This window comes from Haematobia irritans, chromosome 2, assembly GCF_050003625.1.
Source record: "Haematobia irritans isolate KBUSLIRL chromosome 2, ASM5000362v1, whole genome shotgun sequence".
Lineage (NCBI taxonomy): Eukaryota > Metazoa > Arthropoda > Insecta > Diptera > Muscidae > Haematobia > Haematobia irritans.
Genome location: NC_134398.1, coordinates 216,473,801 through 216,497,075, shown reverse-complemented (window position 1 = coordinate 216,497,075; position 23,275 = coordinate 216,473,801). Strand labels below are relative to the sequence as shown.

Here is a 23,275-nt window from a genome sequence, read left to right as displayed (position 1 = left end):
TTAGTGTGGGTAATAAATACAAATTTGTAAAAATCGAGCAATATTCTTATGTAAGAGCTACAAGTACGCAAGGCCGTAGCCAGGATTTTAATTTGGGGGGGGGGGGTTCAACTTTAAAAAAAATATTCATATAGTGTCATGTGTAGAAAATTTTATTTATGCAAAGGTATGTATACAATATTTTTATAATATTAAATTGAGCCGACGGGCTTTTTGGGCAGCAAATAAATCAATGACTTCTTCAGTCGGCACATTTATTCGGCGATGAACCGACATTAATGCCAATCCATTGAGTCTACTCTCACCAGTCGAATTTCTAAGATACGTCTTTAATCTCTTCATTTTTGAAAATGAACGTTCGGAGGAGCACGTAGTAACTGCAGGGATGGAAAATGCAGTACTAAAGTACTTTTTTCAATACTTTTTCACCCCGGTCAGTACCGTAGTACCCCCGCGAATGATTTAGTACCTTTTGTGTAGACATATTTGAGTCGATATCAGATTTATGGTACAATAGCTTTGACAAAATATTTTAATATTTTGAGAAAGTCTTTATCAACCTTATTTGCTAATAGTCTTTTACAAATATTGCAAAACAGACATGTTCATGTGGGAAGAAAATCTCAATTTTGTAAAAGATATAGTCAAAAACAGGATTTTATTGAACTTCAAGAATGTTTTAGTCGAAAAAAGAATGCGATTCTATATTCTCAATTTTTTATTTCAGTAAAAAATGTTGTCTAAATTTTATTTCTATATAGAATTTTTGCAAAATTTTATTTTTATAGATAATTTTGTCAAAATTTTATTTCAATTGAAAGTTTTGTAAAAATGTTATTTCTATAGGAAATTTTTGCAAAACTTTATTTCTATAGAAAAAATTTTGCAAAATTTATTTTCTATAGAATTTTTTTGCAAAATTTTATTTCCCTTCGTTTTATTTTGTTATTGTTGGTTTTGTTCTTAAAGCATTGTTGTTGTTTTTTTATTGCAGCTTAAAACCTTACATTGACTAAACTACAAGTGTAGCTTAACCAACAGAGGAAAAGAATGTTTGTCAAATTTATTTGGGCAAAGCCCAAAAAAGGTTTTTGTATGATAGCCGGCTATAGAAAATTTTATTTATATAGAAAATTTTTTCAAAATTTTATTTTCTTTAAAATTCAGTCTCTTGACAATAATCTTCCAGTGAAATTTTTGTTGAAATTTAGTAAAAAGTACCTTTCCGCTCAAAAAATACCTTTTTTGTACTTTCTTAAAAATTGTATTTTCCATCCCTGAGTTACTGGCAAAGTGACCAAAATTTTTAAAAGAATATGCACGTTTGGAAATATCTCTTTATTGCACTCTCCAAGTGCTTCCATCGCTGAATTAGGCAGGTTCTTTTCGCAGGTTTTGCGCCATTTCATTTACACATGTGTGTTTGGCTCTTTCGTTGTTGTTGCTATGGCCAAACAAAGCGAGTCATGTTCACAAAAAGAACAACAAACACACATAAAAAGCAGAAATACATTTTCCAAAAATGAAATTTGTGGTGCGAGAACAAAAACAATTTGTGTTTTCGACCGTCGTTTGACGGGCTTTTCAACTAGTATTCTAGGATTTGTGCAAGTTTTATAGGTAAGCGTTTTCAAAATAAAACCTTCAGCTTTCCTTCAACATCTTCGATAAGATTTTTCTATGCAGCTAAAAATATATATTTATTTATATAAAAATATTCATTCATTTCGGGGGGGGGGGGGTTTGATCCCCCTCATCCCCCCCCTGAATACGGCCTTGCAAGTACGTATAAGTACGATCGGCTAATACATCAAAATTTGAAATTTGAGTAACATTGGTTAATAAATAAGAGTACTATGGCCAAATTTGGGATAATCGAGCGATGCATATATATGGAAGCTATATATATCTAAATCTGAACCAATTTGCATAATATTTTGCGGGTTTGATTAATACAACAAAAGGTTACCTTGTGCAAGATTTGAGTAAGATCAGTTACGAAATGAGGCCTGTATGGTCAAACATAAGGTTATAAGGGCGAATTTTTCAAAATCAGGCGATACATATATGGGAGCTATATCTAAATTTGAACCGATTTCGATGAAATTTTGCACATATAGTTAGTACTATAGAGGACTGGATCTAGCCAACTTTTAGTAAGATCGGTTAATAAATAAGGGTTCTATGGCCAAATTTGGGAAAATCGGGCTATACCTATATATATGGGAGCTATATCTAAATCTGAACCGATTTCAATGACTTTTTGCACATATAGTTAGTGCTATAGAAGACTATATTTAGCCAAATTTGGGTAAGATCGGTTGATAAATAAAGGTTTTGTGGCCAAATTTGGGAAAATCGGGCGATACATATATATGAGAGCTATATCTAAATCTGAACAGATTTGGATGAAATTTTGCAGACTTGAAGGGCGATGGAAAAGATTACCTTTTGCCAAATTTGGTGACGATCCGTTTGAAAAAACGCGAAACGTGACCCCATTTGTCGAAATCGGGCGATACATATATATGGGAGCTATATCTAAATTTAATCCGATTTCTTCCAAATTCAATAGCGTTCGTCCTTGTGCCCAAAAAACTCCCTGTACCAAATTTCATCAAAATCGGTTAATAATTGCGACCGGAATCCTGTGAACAACAAATACATGGACAGACGGACGGACGGACGGACACCAAGCGCTAGATCGACTCAGGAGGTGATTCTGAGTCGAACGGTATATATTTTATGGGGTCTAAAATCAATATTTCTGGCAGGCACAGTTTTTGGCCGATCAAACTTATTATACCCTGACCACTATGTGGTTTAGGGTATAAACATATATTTCAGTGTACAAAAAATATCAATCTACCTTCTATATCCCATATGGTCATTGTTACCATGGTAGTTTCTTAAGCATATGGAAAATCAGAACCCCAAGATAAAGGCAAGTATACCAAAAATTTCCTTTAAACATTTACATGGCAATATCCAAAACCATATGGTTCCAGGTTATCAATAGATAGAGAAATTAATTACAGATAAATGAATGTAGCAGCTGTTCCCACTGCTTGAGGGGGAAGGGGGGTTAACACAACAATGACATAGACACACCAAAACACAGACACATTATTGACACATAACCATAGACAATATGGGATAAAATGTTTACTTGGTTGTATATCATCATCATGATAGCTAGGATTTTCATTTTTTTTTTTTTGCCAAATCATGAGGAATGAAGGGATTTGCACATCAATTCCATTATTTGAACCACTTACCGTGTAATGATGACTGTGTTGTCGTTGTTGCTTGACGTGGTTGTTGTTGTTGGGGCCACACAGATAAATGGTGCTCATATTGACATCACTTGCTAATAATGGTGATGCCATCCATATGCTAATGGACAACAAGACACAAGGATGACTAAACTCAAATGACTGGTGGCTCAATGGATGGATGGCTATGGACGATTAGTAATCTATGGATGGATAGATGATGTTAAGGTTGCTGCTGCTGCTGACTAGGCTGGCTCCAATGACAATGTGTCTTGGTCTTTCTAATCTTTACAAAATTCTCACTGGGTCACCACACAACAATTGACACTATGTCTAGTCCTTTAAACACACGCGCACACACACACTCACACACATACACAGTGACGAACACTAAATCAATTTACCGACACCCACACCACTCATACAGGACAACGAATCACAGCTTTCCATACAACCACAAACACACACAGAGACATATTCTGAAATTTCTTAGACTTCGTTGAATGCCGTCGCTTTCATGAGGATAATGCCTTCGTTATCCTTTGAGATTTTTTGTTTTGTTGCTATTGCCGCTGATGTTGTTGCTTGCTTAGATGCTTGATTGGTTACTGGCCATCGCCACCGACTATGGATACTGTGATGATGGTGATGATGATGATGATGTTTGATATCTGATGCTATTTCATCGTTGCCTTCGTCCATGGTAAAAGAAGTGATGATGTTGTTTTCGTTCGTAGGGATTCATAAATTATAAGCGCCCAAAAAACCAAAGAAAGAAGAAAGTGGATACTTTTGGTGGCCGGATGGATGGATGGATGGTAAGGGCCACACTCTTATTTAACCGCTCTACACTACATGCAGTCTGTGTTCACCAGGTTGAACTGATTTCAAGCATCAGGTAGTGGCTGTCTTGAAGCCCCAAAATTCATAGCCAACCAACAGCCTCTTACACATTTACCATCCACTTGTGATAATCATTCCAGGCTGGAAATTTGGAAGTTCTACAAAAGCTCTTACTCTAGAATCCAAGCGCATACGCATACAAACTCCCACCAGCAACAGAAGATAACAACAACAACACCCACAACCACAAAGAGCTATACAATACGAAGCAACAGGAGGTAACATCGTTGATGAGCTATCTCATTCATAAGTTGGTTTCATTAAAAAAAAAAACAAAACAACTGGAAAACGATTGAGAGCTTTCCGAAGTTAACAGGCCACCAAAAGCTCTCAGTTCTATATGTCACAAGGCAAAACACCTACGCACTGTAACATTTCATAATGGAGACCACAACCACCAAGAAGCTTAAAGTTTCCTTTCATTCACCAAAAATGTTAAGTAATGACATTTAAAAGCACCAAAAAGAGAACAAAGAGAAATCATTGAAGCCTTATTATAAGAGATATATGATTATATAAGAGTATTGTGTATTGAGAGAATATTGTCTATATGTAGGAGTATAATTCAACTTTGTAAGTGTATTATTTTTCTCCCATATAATGTAGCCATTAATCACACTGTAGGAAAAGACAAAGTTATGCAGACATTATAACAGACCTTACACATTAGAAAAAAGAGAAAGAAAGAAAATAAATGTAGGCATTATCCACTAGAAGAGATAGTAAAAGTAGGCAGATAGTTCTCATAATGCAAATTGTTTTCATGAAACACAAATCCAAACTCATTTTCAAAATTAATTCGGATGCCATTTGTGATAAAAGTCGTTCTCTTTATTTCCAGAGGCCTTTCAAATATGTTCTCCTGAATTAGTCAGAAGAAATAGAATATTTTCATTGATACTTTAGGTTTATAAATATTTTTATTTTTCTACAAAAACGTCCCCTTTAGTTTCCTGCTGGAACATGTTTTAGCCATTTCGTTACTCATATTGCTCTCTACTCAAATCTCTGTTGTGTCATCTCACGCAATTCTCATGCCAACCCTCGGATTTAAAGTGTGATAAAATACTAATACAAAATAACGAACATAAATAAAAGTTCTACACCCACACTGTACTCTTCGCCTACTTCCGTTCAATAATTGTAGCACAATGGGATACAAACTAAAAAGAAAACTAACAAAAAAACAAGTATATACGGCCGTAAGTTCGGCCAGGCCAAATCTTATGTACCCTCCACAATGGATTGCATAGAAACTTCTACGAAAGATTGTCACCCACAATCGAATTACTTGAGTTGTGGTATTTTAAAACTTCTTAACATCGTTTTCTAAATTGTGAGTTAGTCCATACGTGGTATATATACGACAAAAGAGTTATGTACAGGTAAAAGTCTAAAAATAATTACGAAATGATATGGACTTTTTGCACGGTACGTGCAAAAAGTCCATAGAGAGCCAAAAAGTCTATAGAGAGCCAGAATTGAAATATGGGGATCGCTTATATGGGAGCTATATACAATTATGAACTTGATATGGACCAATTTTTGTGTGATTGGGGATCGATTTATTTGAGGGCTATTTATAAATATACCCCGATATGGTCCTAGGCATGGTTTTAACGGCCATATACTAGTACAATGTACCAAATTTCAACTGACTCGGATGAAATTTGCTCCTCCAAGAGGCTCCAAAACCAAATCTCGGGATCGGTTTATATAGGAGCTATATATAATTATGGACTGGAATGAACCAATTCCTGCATGGTTGTTGGATACCATATACTAACATCACGTACCAAATTTCAACCGAATCGGATGAATTTTGCTCATCCAAGGGGCTCCGTAGGTCAAATCTGGGGATTGGTTTATATGGGGGCTATATATAATTATGGACCGATTTCGACCAATTTTTGCATGGGTGTTTAAGGCCATATATTACCACCACGTACCAAATTTCAACTGAATCAGATGAATTTTGGTCTTCCAAGAGGCTCCGCAAGCCAAATCGGGGGATTGGTTTATATGGGGACTATATGTAATTATGGACCGATGTGGACCAATTTTTGCATGGTTGTTAAAGACCATATACTAACACCATGTACTAAATTCCAGCCGGATCGGATGAAATTTGCTTCCTTAGAGGATCCGCAAGCCAAATCGGGGGATCGGTTTATATGGGGGCTATATATAATTATGGACCGATGTGGACCAATTTTTGCATGGTTGTTAGAGATCATACACTAACACACTGTACCAAATATCAGCCGGATCGGATGAAATTTGCTTCTCTTAGAGGCTCCGCAAGCCAAATCGGGGGATCGGTGTATATGGGGGCTATATATAATTATGGACCGATGTGGACCAATGTTTGCATGGTCATTAGAGACCATATACTAACACCATATACCAAATATCAGCCGGATCGGATGAAATTTGCTTCTCTTAGAGGCTCCGCAAGCCAAATCGGGGGATCGGTTTATATGGGGGCTATATATAATTATGGACCGATGTGGACCAATTTTTGCATGGTTGTTAGAAACCATATACTAACACCATGTACCACATTCCAGCCGGATCGAATGAAATTTGCTTCTCTTAGAGGCTCCGCAAGCCAAATTTGATTCCGTTTAGATGGGGGCTATACGTAAAAGTGGCCCATTTGCAATGCAATTCGACCTACATCAATAACAACTACTTGTGCCACCGTAGTGCAATGGTTAGCATACCCGCCTTGCATACACAAGGTCGTGGGTTCGATTCCTGCTTCGACCAAACACCAAAAAGTTTTTCAGCGGTGGATTATACCACCTCAGTAATGCTGGTGACATTTCTGAGGGTTTCAAAGCTTCTCTAAGTGATTTCACTGCAATGTGGAACGCCGTTCGGACTCGGATATAAAAAGGAGGTCTTATGTCATTGAGCTTAACATGGAGTCGGGCAGCACTCAGTGATAAGAGAGAAGTTCGCCAATGTGGTATCACAATTAACTGAATAGTCTAAGTGAACCTGATACATCGGGCTGCCACCTAACCTTACCTAACCTAACCTATCCTACATCAAGAACTACTTGTGCCAAGTTTCAAGTCGATAGCTTGTTTCGTTCGGAAGTTAGCGTGATTTCAGCAGACGGACGGACGGACATGCTCAGATCGTCTCAGAATTTCACCACAACCCATTAGAGCAATATTTCGATGTGTTACAAACGGAAAGACAAAGTTAATATACCCCCATCCTAGGTTGGAGGGTTTAAAAATCATGTCCTACTATAAAAATAAAATTTTGACAAAATTTTCTATAAAAATATTTTTTTTTTATAAATTTTAAAATTCTCCATAAAATAAAATTTTTAGAAAATTTTCTATAGAAATAAAATTTTCTCTATAAATAAAATTTTCAAATAATTTTCTATATAAATAAAATTTTCAGATAATTTTCTATATAAATAAATGTTCAGACAATTTTCTACAGAAACAACAACATGGCCAAATTTTCCATAGAAATAAAATTTTGACAAAATTTCTAGAGAAATAACATCTTGACAAAATTTTCTATAGAAACAAAATTTTGACAACGTTTTCTACAAAAATAACATTTTGAAAAAAATTCTGTAGAAATAAAATGTTGACAAAATTTTCTAAAGAAATAAAATTCTGACAAATTTTCTATAGAAATAAAATTTTGACATAATTTTCTATGCAAATAACATTTAGACAAAATTTTCTATGCAAATAGAAGATTGACAAAATTTTCTGTAGAAATAAAATTCGGACAAAATTTTCTATAGAAATAAACTTTTGACAAAATTTTTTGTAGACATAAAATGTTTACAAAATTTTTCATAAAAAAAATTGACAAATTTTCCTATAGAAATAAAATTTTGACAAAATTTTCTATAGAAATAAAATTATGGAAAATTTTCTATAGAAATAAAATTCTGACAAATTTTTCTATAGAAATAAACTTGTTACACAATTTTCTATAGAAATAAAGTGTTCATCAAATTTTCTATAGAAATAAAGTGTTCATCAAATTTTCTATAGAAATAAAATGTTAATAAAATTTCCTATAGAAATGCAACTTTAAGAAAATTTTGTATAGAAATACAATTTTGACGAAATGTTCTATAGATATACAGTTTTGATAAATTTTTCTATAGCAATGGTGATTGGAACCATAAAAATCTGGATTTTGAAAATAAAAAGCCGAAAAACAAAAAAGAATATTTTTATGTTAGCCTGATATCAATGCAGGCTGGTTCAATGTCCAAATTATTTAAACTAGAAATTATTACAATATTTATTTGAGCTTATTGGACCGGAAGATTAAGGGAATTGACAAGTTTGGCTATACATATATGTTTCAGTATTGGCCACTACACATTTCCATAGTCTTCAGCGAGATCTGGCCGGGTGAGATGATTCAATTTGGTTCTTTTATGTTAATTTCTTATGAAATTTACATTTATTTATGAGCAAATTTTTTTGTTTTGTTTTGTAGAACGGATAAAAATAGGGTCCTTGTTTTAGCAGAATTTAAAGTTAATTTATTCTAATTCAGTAATTCATTTATATACGAGATAATTTAATTCAATATTCAGTTTAAATATTTCATAAGATAATAAAGTTGTTGAACTAGATTCAACAGAAAAAAATTTGCAGAAAAATAAAATTTTTAGAAAATTTTCTATAGAAATAAAATTGTCAGAAAATTTTCTATAGGAAAAAAATTTCATATATTTTCTTATAGAAACAAAATTTTCAGAAGATTGTCTACTGAAATAAAATTTGCCGAATTTTTTTTATATAAAAAAATTTCACAAAATGTTCTATAGCAATAAAAATTTGATAACATTTTTTTATATATTTTTTTTGTAGTTGTTGTATAGTTGACCTTTTAGTATAATTATTTGTAGAGTTTTTAAGGCTTGAGGTCCTGTACTAATAAAACAAAATAAAATCTTAGTTTTTTTATAGTGTTTTATTTTTGTTTTCTTTACAATATTTCGAACACCATCGTTGTCCGTCTTCAGGGAAATTCAATTTTGAAACTGGTGGTCCTGTTGTGACTTGCTCGCCACGTTTGAATTCACACTCAGAAAATGTTCTATAGCAATAAAAATTTCATAACATTATCTATAGAAATGAAATTTTTGAAAAATTTTCTATGGAAACAAAATTTTTGAGATATTTTCTATAGAAATAAAAATTTCAGAAAATCCCACCCTAGCTTAAATCTCAAAGAATTTAATATATTATTTTTTTAGAAAATTGTCCGTACAAAATTAAATTTTTAGAAAATTTTCGTTAAAAAAATGTCATATATTTTCTTATAGAAACAAAATTTTCAGAAAATTGTATACTGAATTAAATTTGACGAATTTTTTTTTTTGTACAAAAAATTTCACAAAATGTTCTGTAGCACTAAAAATGTCATAACATTTGCTATAGAAATAAAATTTTGAAAAAAAATTCTATAGAAATAAAATTTTGAAAAAATTTTCTATAGAAATAAAAATTTTAGAAAATTTTACCACCATAACATAAATCTCGAAGAATTTAATTATAATTATTAATTCAATTTAATTATAATTATATATAATTATTTATTAGTCCTATTTCTTCCCATTGTGTATGGTTGATAGTTTCATTACACGTGCTATATTTATAAATCCATTTAAGTAAATTTAATCTAATTAAATACGATTTTCACTCTAGCCCACTCTAATTTCTCTGCTCTCTCTCCATGCCACTCATCCATCATAGAATGTAATTACTTGGAGCCCATTCGTCTTTGGCCTTTGGCTATAGCCCATACAATAAATTAAATGGCAATTCTTGACGTTTATTGACTTGGTTGTGGTATTTACATTTGTAAATTGTCCGATTATGAGCAATAACATTTTACGCAGTCTTGACGTTTCTTTTTTTATTCTATTGTATGTTATGTCTATTAATAAACTCATCATAGCTACCAGCAACAATGTCATATTAACCTTAGTGGCAATATGAGCACAAAGATGACAGTCGTTGCATTGGATTATTATTTAGTTAATAAATAATGGAACTATGGTATTATTTTTAGGTAGGCGGGCATACCATAAGGATCATTTCAATTGCTATTTATTAGCGTGAGTGCTTTCGTGAGCTTGAATATTTTCGTGAGTGAGAATATGTTCGTGACTGCTTCAATCCAAAAAGGTTTACTCTCACTCACACAAATTATATTCATTGTTCACAACCACTGCCTTAATAAATAAATTCAGTTGTTCATTCACTCTCAATGTCAGCTCTTGCTAATCCATTTACTTATCAATTTAAAATCTCTTTTCCATACAAAGATTTCGCATAAATTGCTTCACTTTGATTTATCAAAGTTTTAAATCAATTAAGGATGAATACTCACTCGCATGTTCTCCAGCGTATTGCAGCCCAAAGCAAACATTGATTTGACTCCCCCGAATGAAATTCCCATTCAATTGACGTCAATCAATTGGATATCATCATCATCGTTGATGCTATCATAAATTCCACGCAATTCTACTTTTTCATCTAATGACAAGAACAAGAATATTTCATCGACGCATTTTGGCTTCTTGAAAATGTTCTGGTTGATTTTTCGATCTTGTATCCACTGATGGTACGTTCCGAGAGTGACATGTTCTCATCATCGAAACGTGACTGACAGGACAACTAATTTATGTTAGGCATCCTACTTACATACATATTATACATTTATGTGTATTTCATCCCACATAAGCCACCTCAAGATAAAATTAAATTAAATAAATATAAGAAGGCCTTGAATGGTCTTCATAAGAATTTTGGCTTAAGATAAAATTTCGTAGAAATGTTGGGCCTGGATAAAATTTCATATGAATTTTGTCTTTAGATAAAATTTTATAGAAATTTTTTTCTTTAGATAAAATTTTATAGAAATTTTATCTTTGGATAAAATTTCTTTGAAATTTTAACTTTAAATAATATTTCATAGAAATTTTGTCTTTACATAAAAATGCATTTCACATTACATAAAATTTTATAGAAATTTTGACTTTAATAAAATTTCATAGCAATTTGCTTTTATACTAAATTCCTTGTAAATTTTAACTTTAAATAAAAATTAATAGACATTTTGTCCTTATATAAAATTTCTTGCGACATTTCTTTTTAACTAAAAATTCATAGGAATTTTATCTAAAAATAAAAGTTCATAGACATTTTGTCTTTAAATAAAACTACATAGAAATTTTATCTTTATATAAAGTTTGATAGAAAATTAGAAACAAAAATACATGCAACATTTTGTCTTTAAATTAAATTTCATAGAAATTCTGTCTTTAAATAAAGTTTGATAGAAATTTTTGTCTTAGGAATTTTATCTAAATTTTTACTGAAAAATAAAAATTCATAGACATTTTGTCTTTAAATAAAATTTTATAGAAATTTTGTCTTTATATAAAGTTTGATAGAAATTTTTGTTTTAGGAATTTTATCTAAATTTTTCTCTAAAAATAAAAATTCATAGACATTTTGTCTTTAAATAAAATTTCGTAGAAATTTTGTATTTATATAAAGTTTGATAGAAATTGTTGTTTTAGGAATTTTATCTAAATTTTTATCTAAAAATAACAATTCATAGACATTTTGTCTTTAAATAAAATTTCATAGAAATTTTGTCTTTATATAAAGTTTGATAGCAATTTTTGTCTTAGGAATTTTATATATATTTTTATCTAAAAATAACAATTCATAGACATTTTGTCTTTATATAAAATTTCATAGACATTTTGTCTTTATATAAAGTTTGATAGAAATTTTTGTTTTAGGAATTTTATCAAAATTTTTATCTAAAAATAAAAAATCATAGAAATTTTTTCTTTATATAAAATTTCTGGTAAATTTTATCTTTAAATAAAAATTCATAGAAATTTTGTATTTATAAAAAATTTCTTGATAAATTTCTTTTTAAATAAAAATTCATAGAAATTTTGCTTTATATAAAGTTTGATAGAAATTGTTATTTTAGGAATTTTATCTAATTTTTTATTAAAAATAAAAATTCATTGACATTTTGTCTTTAAATAAAATTTCATAGAAATTTTGCTTTATATAAAGTTTGATAAAAATTTTTGTCTTAGGAATTTTATCAAAATTTTTATCTAAAAATAAAAATTCATAGACATTTCATAGAAATTTTGTCTTTATATAAAGTTTGATAGAAATTTTTGTCTTTAGATAACATTTCATATAAATATGGTTTTCAGATAAAATTTTATAGACAATTTTAGATTTATAGAAATTTTTTCTTCATATAAAATTTCATAGAAATTTTGTCTTTAAATAAAATTTCATAGAAATTTTGTCTTTAAATAAAATTTCATAGAAATTTTGCCTTTATATAAAGTTTAATAGAAATTTTTGTCTTAGGAATTTTATCTAAATTTTTACCTAAAAATAAAAATTCATTGACATTTTGTCTTTAAATAAAATTTCATAGAAATTTTGCTTTATATAAAGTTTGATAAACATTTTTGGCTTAGGAATTTTATCAAAATTTGTATCTAAAAATAAAAATTCATACGCATTTCATAGAAAGTTTGTCTTTATATAAAGTTTGATAGAAATTTTTGTCTTTAGATAACATTTCATATAAATATGGTTTTCAGATAAAATTTTATAGACAATTTTAGATTTATAGAAATTTTTTCTTCATATAAACTTTCATAGAAATTTTGTCTTTAAATAAAATTTCATAGAAATTTTGCCTTTATATAAAGTTTAATAGAAATTTTTGTCTTAGGAATTTTATCTAAATTTTTACCTAAAAATAAAAATTCATTGACATTTTGTCTTTAAATAAAATTTCATAGAAATTTTGCTTTATATAAAGTTTGATAAAAATTTTTGTCGTAGGAATTTTATCAAAATTTTTATCTAAAAATAAAAATTCATAGACATTTCATAGAAATTTTGTCTTTATATAAAGTTTGATAGAAATTTTTGTCTTTAGATAACATTTCATATAAATATGGTTTTCAGATAAAATTTTATAGACAATTTAGATTTATAGAAATTTTTTCTTCATATAAAATTTCATTGACATTTTGTCTTTAAAGAAAATTTCATAGAAATTTTGCTTTTATATAAAGTTTAATAGTAATTTTTTTCTTAGGGAATTTTATCTAAATTTTTACCTAAAAATAAAAATTCATTGACATTTTGTCTTTAAATAAAATTTCATAGAAATTTTGCTTTATATAAAGTTTGATAAAAATTTTTGTCTTAGGAATTTTATCAAAATTTTTATCTAAAAATAAAAATTCATAGACATTTCATAGAAATTTTGTCGTTATATAAAGTTTGATAGAAATTTTTGTCTTTAGATAACATTTCATATAAATATGGTTTTCAGATAAAATTTTATAGACAATTTTAGATTTATAGAAATTTTTTCTTCATATAAAATTTCATAGAAATTTTGTCTTTAAATAAAATTTCATATAAAATTTAATAGAAATTTTTGTCTTAGGAATTTTATCTAAATTTTTACCTAAAAATTAAAATTCATTGACATTTTGTCTTTAAATAAAATTTCATAAAAATTTTGCCTTTATATAAAGTTTAATAGAAATTTTTGTCTTAGGAATTTTATCTAAATTTTTACCTAAAAATAAAAATTCATTGACATTTTGTCTTTAAATAAAATTTCATAGAAATTTTGCTTTATATAAAGTTTGATAAAAATTTTTGTCTTAGGAATTTTATCAAAATTTTTATCTAAAAATAAAAATTTGTCTTTATATAAAGTTTGATAGAAATTTTTGTCTTTAGATAACATTTCATATAAATATGGTTTTCAGATAAAATTTTATAGACAATTTTAGATTTATAGAATTTTTTTCTTTATATAAAATTTCATAAAAATTTTGTTTTTATATAAAATTTCTTGTAAATTATATCTTTAAATAAAACAACATAGGTATTTTGCCTTTAGATAAAGATTTCATAAATATTATGTCTGTTCAAAGTTTCTTTGAACCCGTTTTGAAACACTGTGCGTAGCGGCACAAATAATTTTTAATCGTTGTATCCTTTTGCTTTTCTATTTGTTTACCTGGAAAGTTTGACCTTTGATCGATGCTTGTAGCTTTGTCGCTAAGCTTTGTTTATGCTGCTAAGCATCACTCAAAAGGGCAACGAACCAGTCTTGAACCGACCGTGAATAAATTAACAAGTGCGAACTCGTCTGCCCCCGCGAAAGTAAAAGTGTAGTGATAATTCGTTGTTGAACATTATTTGAACATTACTATTGAAAACACAAGTGAACATATTAAAAGCTTAGTTATTTACAGGTAAACATACAGTGAACAAGTGACACAAACAAAAACCCATCGACTCCTCAACCCATCGAAACCCAAACATACAACATAAAAGTGCATCAGAAAGAAAAAAAATCACAACACCAAACATACCTTGTACATAACATGTTTAAATATTTTGCCTTAAATCTATATTGCACCATAAAGTAATATATATTGTAAATTGAATTTCGTACTTAAATCTATATTGCACAGTCATATTGCACTTTACATTTGAAATTGAAAACTCACCCTTATTTACACCATTTCCCACAATTGAATTAAAATCTAATTTCTTTTGTAAATAATTCTTAAATCTAATTGTAAAACTTAACTACTATTTAAAACTTAAACCTAATCATAAATAATGAATTAAAATTAAAATTGAAGTTACAATTAAAATAATTGAAAATAAATTTGTTTGAATCTGAATGTAAAACCTAATTTCTCCCAGTGTTATTATTTCGAAAGGCAAAATTTTCCTTTTCAGCTTTCATTAGTTTATTCCCAAACATTTTGGTCCATTGCGAACCGGATTTGTGTTTTTTAAATAATTAAAAACATAATTTTTTTGAAAGTGTAAAATTTTTTTCTCGGTGTAATGTGATTTTTTTCCAAGTGTAAAAAAAAAAAAAAAAAAACCAGTGACCCAATAATTAGTTTTGTTTAAAAAAGAAAAAAATTTAATAAACTTTCATTTACATTAAAAAAAATAAAATATTCCAAATTACACAGTGTAATATCATTGTCAAATATACCCAGTGTAATATCAATGCAAAAAAAAAAAAAACCCTTTACAAAAGACAATATTGAAAAACATTCAAAGTGCCTGTGCCCTTGCAACAAACGAAAACCAACAGTAACCAAAGAAGAAATAGAAAAATCAAAACAACAACAACACTACTCAGCCAACCATCCAGTGATCCATCGATCGAACAACAAGCAGTAAACAACGAAAAATATCCATATGCATATACAAGCGTATATACATATATATGGGACATACAAGAAAAGGGTAACCAAAGTGGCACTACAGTAAGTAAAATAAAGGGTTACTGCATTGGTATGATTGAAAAACTTTAAATTGTGAGAAATAAAAAGTGAACGTTGGACAATTAATTTTTGAAAATTTTTTGAAAAAAAATTAGTAAATTTTGGAAAAAATTAGTGTTTTTTTGAAAAAATTGAATCTTTGTGACCCATTTTGTGTGTGTGTTTTTTAGCAATTTTTCAATCAATTTGGCAGTAAAAAGGCTTGTTTTCACGTAAAAAGTACAAAAAATTCGGAAAAATTTGGAAATTTAAAAAATTAATCGCTTTTCGTGAAAATTTTGAAAACTTGTTTAAGATGCAAAATTGACTGAAAAATTGCCAGTGAGTGACCCAAAACCCAAATTAACCCATTTGTTTAAAATTTTATCCAACAAAACAATCGGTTCGGTCGTGCAAAAAAAAAAAAACAAAAACAAAAACTTTTTAAAAATTAAAAAATTTGTGGAAAAAATTGGACAAAACCGTAACAACGGTTTTTATAAACTACAAATTGTCCAATAACAAAATACAGAACAGTTTCCAGTGGAAGGCGACAAAAAACAACAAAACACGACACCACAGCGACTCAACATCAAAAATCGACGCCACAAAGGTAACGGATCACAAACATTTTGGACACACACATACCTATAATCTTCAAAGTGAGTACAGTTTTTTCAAGTTTTTTGAATTTTTTGGAACACGAAAAGGAAAAAAGAATTTACGATATGCTAAAAGACACAACTGGATGACCCATTTGCTTTGACACACTTGAAAAAATTTAAGAAAAATCGGTATAGAAATTGGATTGGCGAAAATTTACACGGAAAGAAATTTTTGTTTCGAAATTTTTTGGAGGAATTTTCGGGAATTTAAATTCGATTTTGTTTAAATTAAATTAAATGGGGATAAAGTTTTGACCGGTAAAAATTTACACAGAGAGAAATTTTTTGGTAAAAATATTGATTTTGAAAAAAAAATGTTTTTTGAATTTAAATTCGTTTTTTTGCTTGAAATTAAATACTATTTTTGGAAAAACAAGTGAAAATTTGCAAAATTATTTTTTTTGGAGTGAAAAATTTAACGAAAATTTTTTCGAGAAAAACTTTTGATCATTTTGGAAAATTAAAATAATTGGCGCTGGGAAAATTTTTAAATCGATTGATTGAAACATTTTACTTTGGAGTTTAAAAAGCTGAAACAAATGTTAATCGACCCAAATTTGTAGTTTTTGATTTTTTCAACTTGAATTTATTTTTGTATTTATAAATCTTGGTGACCCATATTTGTAGTCTTTGGTTATATCTTTGTAATTTTCAAGACCCACTGACCCATACAAAGGTAAGGAAAATTACAAATTTCTTTTAATATATATATATATATTTGATTTTTTGGGCACCAAGATAATTTTATTTTTTTTTCAGTGAATTTGTTGACACATTTTTTTTTTTTTTTTTTTTTTTTTACTCTTGATCTGTATTTATTAATTTATGCGATTTATCGCTGATTTTAATTGAGCATCGTGCTTTAAAAAAAAAATTGTTTGTTTGGTTTCCTGTTTTTTGGGAAATTTTAATTGATTTGTTTGACCTTGTGGTTTTGGGAAATTTTAAATTTGTTTAATTCCTCGCCCTTTTGGAAATTTATTGTAAAAGTTTTTTGAATATCCAGTCTTGGGGAATTTTTAAAAAATTTTTTTACGTAACTTTGGCCCAATTTCGTCTACTGACCCTATTTCGGTTGTGTTAAATTTGATTTTTGTAATTTTTCGTAATTTTGACCCCGCAAATTTATTTCTGACCCCACAAATTTTATCGTTCGCGCAGATATTTACATTTAATATAGTTTCCCTTAGAAAAATCGAATTTTCTTGAGTAAAACTAAATTATTCTTTCGCGAAATTTGATTTATTTTAGTTTTTTTTGACTGGTGCAAAAAAGTTTAAAGTACATCATGGATAAAATTTTGAAAGAAAAATTTGTTAATTGTTTAAATGACCTAGTTGACGTTGAAAGTATTTGTTCTGTTAAGGCGGCAACCGAAGATCTCCATGCGTTAGAGGCAGCTCGAGTTGAGCTAAATACGTTATGGGATCAAGTTAGGCGGGCTTACATAAATTGTCGGGATAGGACTCCAGATGAGGGAGAGACTCCGATGGATAAGGATAAGCTTCGCGGCCATTATAAAAACGGTATGGACGTCTATAAACGGGGTTTAAGTATAATTAGCACACAAATCTTAGCGCGTCAGGAACGGGAAAGTCAGGAAAAATTAGCTAGGGAATCAATGACACAAACCATCGCAGTAGACCCAAATTCGACCCCAAATTTGCGATTGCCACCATGTGACACAGACATTTTTAAGGGCGGATACAGTGAATGGCCAACATTCAGAGATTTATTCTCTGCAATCTACATTAATAACCCACGATTGAGTAAAGTCGAAAAGTTATTCCATTTGACCCAAAAAACTTCAGGAGAAGCGCGGGAAATTATTACAAATGTACCCCTAACTAATGAAGGTTTCGATATAGCTTGGAGAAATTTAGAAAGTAGGTACGAAAATAAACGAATGCAAGTTAACGAACAGCTTAGAATTCTTTTTAATTTGCCCACTGTTTCAATTGAAAATGTTTCAACTATACAAAAATTACAGCGCACAATTAGTACTTGTACACAAACTTTGGAAACTTTACAAGTAGACACGGGAGAATGGGACCCAATTTTAGTATACCTTGTTTCAACGAAATTGCCTCGCACTTTTTTGGAGGAATTTGAGAATAGTTTAGAGGATTGTTCGACCCTACCAAGTTGGCACGTATTAGATGAATATTTATCACATAAATTTAAAACTTTGGAATCGGTGGGAAATATTAAAACTCAAAACTCGAAATACAATCAATCTAGATCTGATTTTGATAAAAGGGGGAGTCGCGTAAATAATTTTCACACCAATGTAAATCAAAAAATAAATAATTCTGGTTCAAGATTCAATAGTAATTCACAAGCAAATAATAATTCAAAAAATAGTAATCCTAGTCGCAGGCATAATGAGAGCGTTTGTCCAATTTGTCGGACAAACCATATGCTGCGAAATTGTCCCAAATTTTTGGAAAAATCTATTAATGAAAGAATTCAAATAGTGAAACAGTCGAATCGTTGTTATAATTGTTTATTTGAGAATCATGGAGTACGGGAATGTAAAAGTCGTTTTAGTTGTAGGGAATGTAATCAAAGACACCATAACTTGTTACATAAGGGTAATGAGGCCCGCGACCCTACAAACACAAGAGACGGTACATGTGCTGCCGTTCTCAACACCCTTGTTCATCATAACCGAGACACAGTACAACCTAGTACAAGTACTGGAGCTCTCAACTTAGTTAATCAGGATCGAGGTGGAGTACAACCTAGTACAAGTGCTGCCGCTCGTTCCAACCTTGTTCAACAATCATCGAATTTACCTTGTATACAGTCCACATCGAATATTGAAACGCCTAGTATAACGACTCTTACGCTGCAAGAAGGCAGACCCACTCCACAACCTAGAGAAACACTGTTGTTTACCGCCATTGTACAAATAAAATCAAAGGGACAGAGATATGATGCCAGAGCAATAATTGACCCTGGATCACAGTCAACATTTATTTCGGAAAAAATGAAAAATAAGTTGCAACTTCCTACAGTGAGGAATTTAGTTCACGTCACAGGCTTGAGTGACACCGTAGCTGAAACATCGACAAAGGCTTGCGTTTTTCAACTTTGTTCACGTATCGATCCTAGTTTTGAGTTAGAAGTTTGGGCACCCGTGTTGAAGACCCTTCCTTCTAATTTACCAACCCACAACCTTAATCGTTCTCAATTTGAAGATTTTAAGCATCTTAGTTTGGCGGATCCTCGATTTTATGAAAGTCGACCCGTTGATATGCTGATCGGTTTAGATATAGGACCGCTAATTTATAACGTTCATATTCCGATGAAAACATTTGGATCAATTATAGCGCAAAATACCGTATTTGGATGGATCGTTGGTGGACCCATTCAACAAAATATAGAAACTTCGAAACAAATTACTCTTTATAATGCCTCCTCTTTAGAGAAAATTATAACACGTTTTTGGGAGGTGGAAGAGACCCCAAAAATAATTTTGAGGTCAGCTGAAGATATATATTGTGAAACTAATTACAAATCTACGATAAAACGTAATGATACTGGAAGATATATTGTGACCCTTCCATTTAAAAGTTGTTCAGAAATCGGTGCATCGAGAAATATTGCTCTCGCACAATTTTATCGTATGGAGAAAAAACTTTCTAAGACCCCTGATGTAAAGGCTCAATACGACGCTGCCATTAGGGAATATCTCGAATTAGGACAAATGAGGAAAATTGATCCACAAAACATACATAAGACCCCTCATTACTATTTACCACACCACGCAGTCATTAAACCAGATAGAGTAACCACCAAACTTAGGGTGGTATTTAATGCTTCGAGTCCCACTTCAAATAAGAAAAGCCTAAACGATATTTTACATACCGGTCCTATTTTACAACAGGACTTAGTTTTACAAATTTTAAAATGGCGTTTTTTCAAATATGTTTTCAACGCCGATGTAACGAAAATGTATCGTCAAATACTGGTAGACCCAAAGCAAACTTCATTTCAAAGAATACTTTTTCGATCATCTGAAAACGACCCAGTTGAGGATTTTGAATTGTTAACCGTAACCTTTGGCATAAATTGCGCCCCATTTTTAGCGATTAGAACGCTGCTTCAATTAGCGGAAGACGTTCAAGATTCACACCCTTTGGGTTCAAAAATAATTAGAGAAAATTTATATGTCGACGATGTATTAGCGGGTGGGCATACTGTTGAAGATGCTATCACCGCTAGAAAACAATTAGCATCCGCTTTAGATTCTGCTGGTTTCGAGTTGAGGAAATGGACCTCTAATGACCCTCGTCTTTTAAATGGCCTACATCCCGATTTTTTGTTGCCTGTCAATTGGTTGGATCTTTCTGAAGGATCGTCAACGAAGACCCTAGGCATTCGGTGGAATGTAGCAGCAGATAATTTCACTTTTAAAGCGCCTAATGTTGAAGAAAAAGAACTTTGTACGAAGCGTGAAGTTTTGTCGACAATCGCAAAATTCTTTGACCCTTGTGGATGGTTAGCCCCAATTATTGTCGTTGCAAAACTGATAATGCAACAAGTTTGGTTAAATAAAATTGGATGGGACGACACTTTGAAACCTGTTACCAATATGAATTGGAAAAACTTTGCGAAAAATAATTCGGTGATTGACACAATATCCGTACCAAGATGGATTCATTATTCGCCATCAAGTACCATTGAAATTCATGGTTTTTGTGACGCTTCAGAGAGCGCTTACGCTGCGACACTTTACGTTCGAGTCGAAGATGGAGACCGTGTAGAAACTTTTCTGTTAGCAGCCAAGACCCGCGTGGCCCCAATCAAGAAAATTTCTCTACCTAGATTAGAGTTATGTGGGGCAGTAATGTTGTCAAAATTAGCTAACACTATAATTCCAAATCTGCAAATTTCTGGATTTTTAACCCATTTCTGGACTGACTCTATGATAGTTTTGGCTTGGCTTCAAAAACCGCCGTGTTCTTGGAGCGCGTTTGTAGGAAACAGGGTTTCCGAAATTTTAGAAAATGTAGGTAGTGAAAATTGGAGTCATGTGGACTCCGAATCTAATCCAGCAGATGTAGCCAGTCGTGGCTGCTCTCCAGATGAATTGAAGACACATCATTTGTGGTGGACTGGCCCATCGTGGCTAAAATTGCCAAGAGATCATTGGCCTAAACATCAACTTAATTGTGATACAAACCTTGAAGCTAAACAAGTGAAAGTTTTTGCGACATCCACATTTGAGGACCCATTGACACGTTTTTCATGGTTGCCACGGGCATATCGTGTTTTATCTTATGTCATGCGTTTTTGGCGTAACACGGGCACAAACCGATTTCGAATTTCGTCTGAAGAAATTACGGGTTCAGAACTTTTGGATATAAAAACTCGTCTTATAGTCGTTACACAAAAACATTATTTTGCTGAAGAGTATGCAGCGTTGACCCAAAAGAAACGACTCTCACCTAGTAGCCAACTCTTACCTTTTAACCCTTTCATTGACGGGAAAGGTTTGCTTAGATCAAACGGTCGGTTAGTTCAATCACCTGCTCTTACCTATAATGAACGTCATCCAATTTTAATTCCATATGATTCTCGGTTTGCACTTTTATTTGTCGAATTCGTTCATAAAGTAACAATGCACGGCGGAAATCAATTAATGATTCGCGTAATTCGTTCCGAATTTTGGATATTTCGTTTAAAGCAATTAGTTAAAAAAGTTATCCATAACTGTCGAACTTGTGCTCTCCATCAGTATAAGACCCAGACACAAATTATGGCATCTCTTCCTCCAGAGCGCACTATGTTATCTAGACCCTTTCGAAATACAGGGGTAGATTTTGCGGGACCCTTTGGCATAAAAAGTATTACAGCTCGCGCCTGTCTAATTACCAAAGGATATGTCTGCATATTTGTTTGTTTTGCAACTCGAGCAATACACTTAGAAGCTACTAGTGATTTGTCGACCCAATCTTTCATAGCAGCTTTAGATCGTTTTATAGGCAGACGAGGGTGTCCGGAGAAAATATTCTCGGATAACGGTAAAAATTTTGTAGGCGCCGCCGAACTTATAAAAAAGGATAGGATCGCATTTATGAAATCAATACAAGACACTACAGTACAACGACATGTACATCAGAACTTAGAATGGAAGTTTATTCCGCCAGGTGCTCCTCACATGGGAGGTTTGTGGGAGGCTGGAGTTAAATCATTCAAGACTCACCTTCGAAAAACTATGCCAAAAATGAATTTCACCTTTGAAGAACTATCCACTATTTTAGCTCGTATAGAAGCTTGTCTTAATTCAAGACCCATTAATCCTGTTAGCGATGACCCTTCTAGTTTAGAACCCTTGACCCCTGGCCATTTTCTAGTGGGTTCACCATTACTAGCCCCTGCAGAACCCGATGTTTCTGAGGATGACATAACATTATCGAACAGGTGGAAGCGATTAAAGATTATTTCACAAATCTTTTGTCAAAGATGGAAATCGGAATATTTGAATGAGTTACATCGTAGATACAAATGGAAATACCCGCAACAAAATATTGTCGTAAATGATTTGGTGATTGTAAAAGACAATCGATTAGCTCCAAATGAGTGGAGACTTGGAAGAGTTGATAAAACTTATGAAGGGATTGATAAAAATGTCCGGGTGGTAGATGTTAGAACTTCGACTGGGGTGATTAGTCGACCTATCACGAAAATCGTAAAGTTATTTTCGGACTGACTAGCATATCGTAAATTCATGAAAAAACACGGTACTCACATAACTTTCGTTGCAGATATGTCAGGAGTACTCCCACAAAGAGACCCATCCCCACCTGGACCCAGCAGACCTGCCCGTCACAACCGCCGTAACAACGACCCACGCTATCGCCCTTCTCATTGGCAATTTGCTTGTGGGCTTTGTCAAGATGACCACCCACTCAGAAATTGTCATCGTTTCCGCCAGCAGACCCCATACCAACGGTACGAGACTGTAGAGCGACGTAGCTATTGTCGCAACTGCCTGGCACGCAGCCACCTAGCTCCAGACTGTCCAGTCCTCA

At 31.5% G+C, this 23,275-nt stretch overlaps 2 protein-coding genes across 3 annotated transcripts in view; one reads left to right on the top strand and one right to left on the bottom strand.

Moving 5' to 3' along the window:
- IA-2 (tyrosine phosphatase IA-2) overlaps nucleotides 1-23,275 on the bottom strand; it is a 317,964-nt gene that overhangs the window by 258,305 nt on the left and 36,384 nt on the right. The window contains exon 1 of one of the 2 annotated variants that reach the window (XM_075297407.1): nucleotides 3,279-3,415. The exons of the other annotated variant lie outside the window; for it this stretch is intronic. The gene's annotated coding sequence lies outside the window, so the exon portion shown is untranslated. Of the gene's footprint in view, nucleotides 1-3,278; nucleotides 3,416-23,275 lie in introns of those variants that run through there. 2 annotated transcript variants of the gene reach the window in all.
- On the top strand, nucleotides 10,244-22,953 carry LOC142225275 (uncharacterized). Its single transcript, XM_075295049.1, has 5 exons — nucleotides 10,244-10,259; nucleotides 15,362-15,570; nucleotides 16,100-16,229; nucleotides 17,570-19,678; nucleotides 19,820-22,953. Exons 1-5 carry the CDS (start codon nucleotides 10,244-10,246, stop codon nucleotides 22,951-22,953), a joined length of 5,598 nt encoding a protein of 1,865 aa, XP_075151164.1.

What these genes read in the sequence shown, in the direction of transcription:
- LOC142225275 (XM_075295049.1), top strand. An exon ending in GTAACCAAAGTGGCACTACA is followed by an intron (nt 15,571 to 16,099) that starts GTAAGTAAAATA and finishes AACAAAATACAG; the next exon opens with AACAGTTTCCAGTGGAAGGC. An exon ending in TTTAGAGAAAATTATAACAC is followed by an intron (nt 19,679 to 19,819) that starts GTTTTTGGGAGG and finishes AAAGTTGTTCAG; the next exon opens with AAATCGGTGCATCGAGAAAT.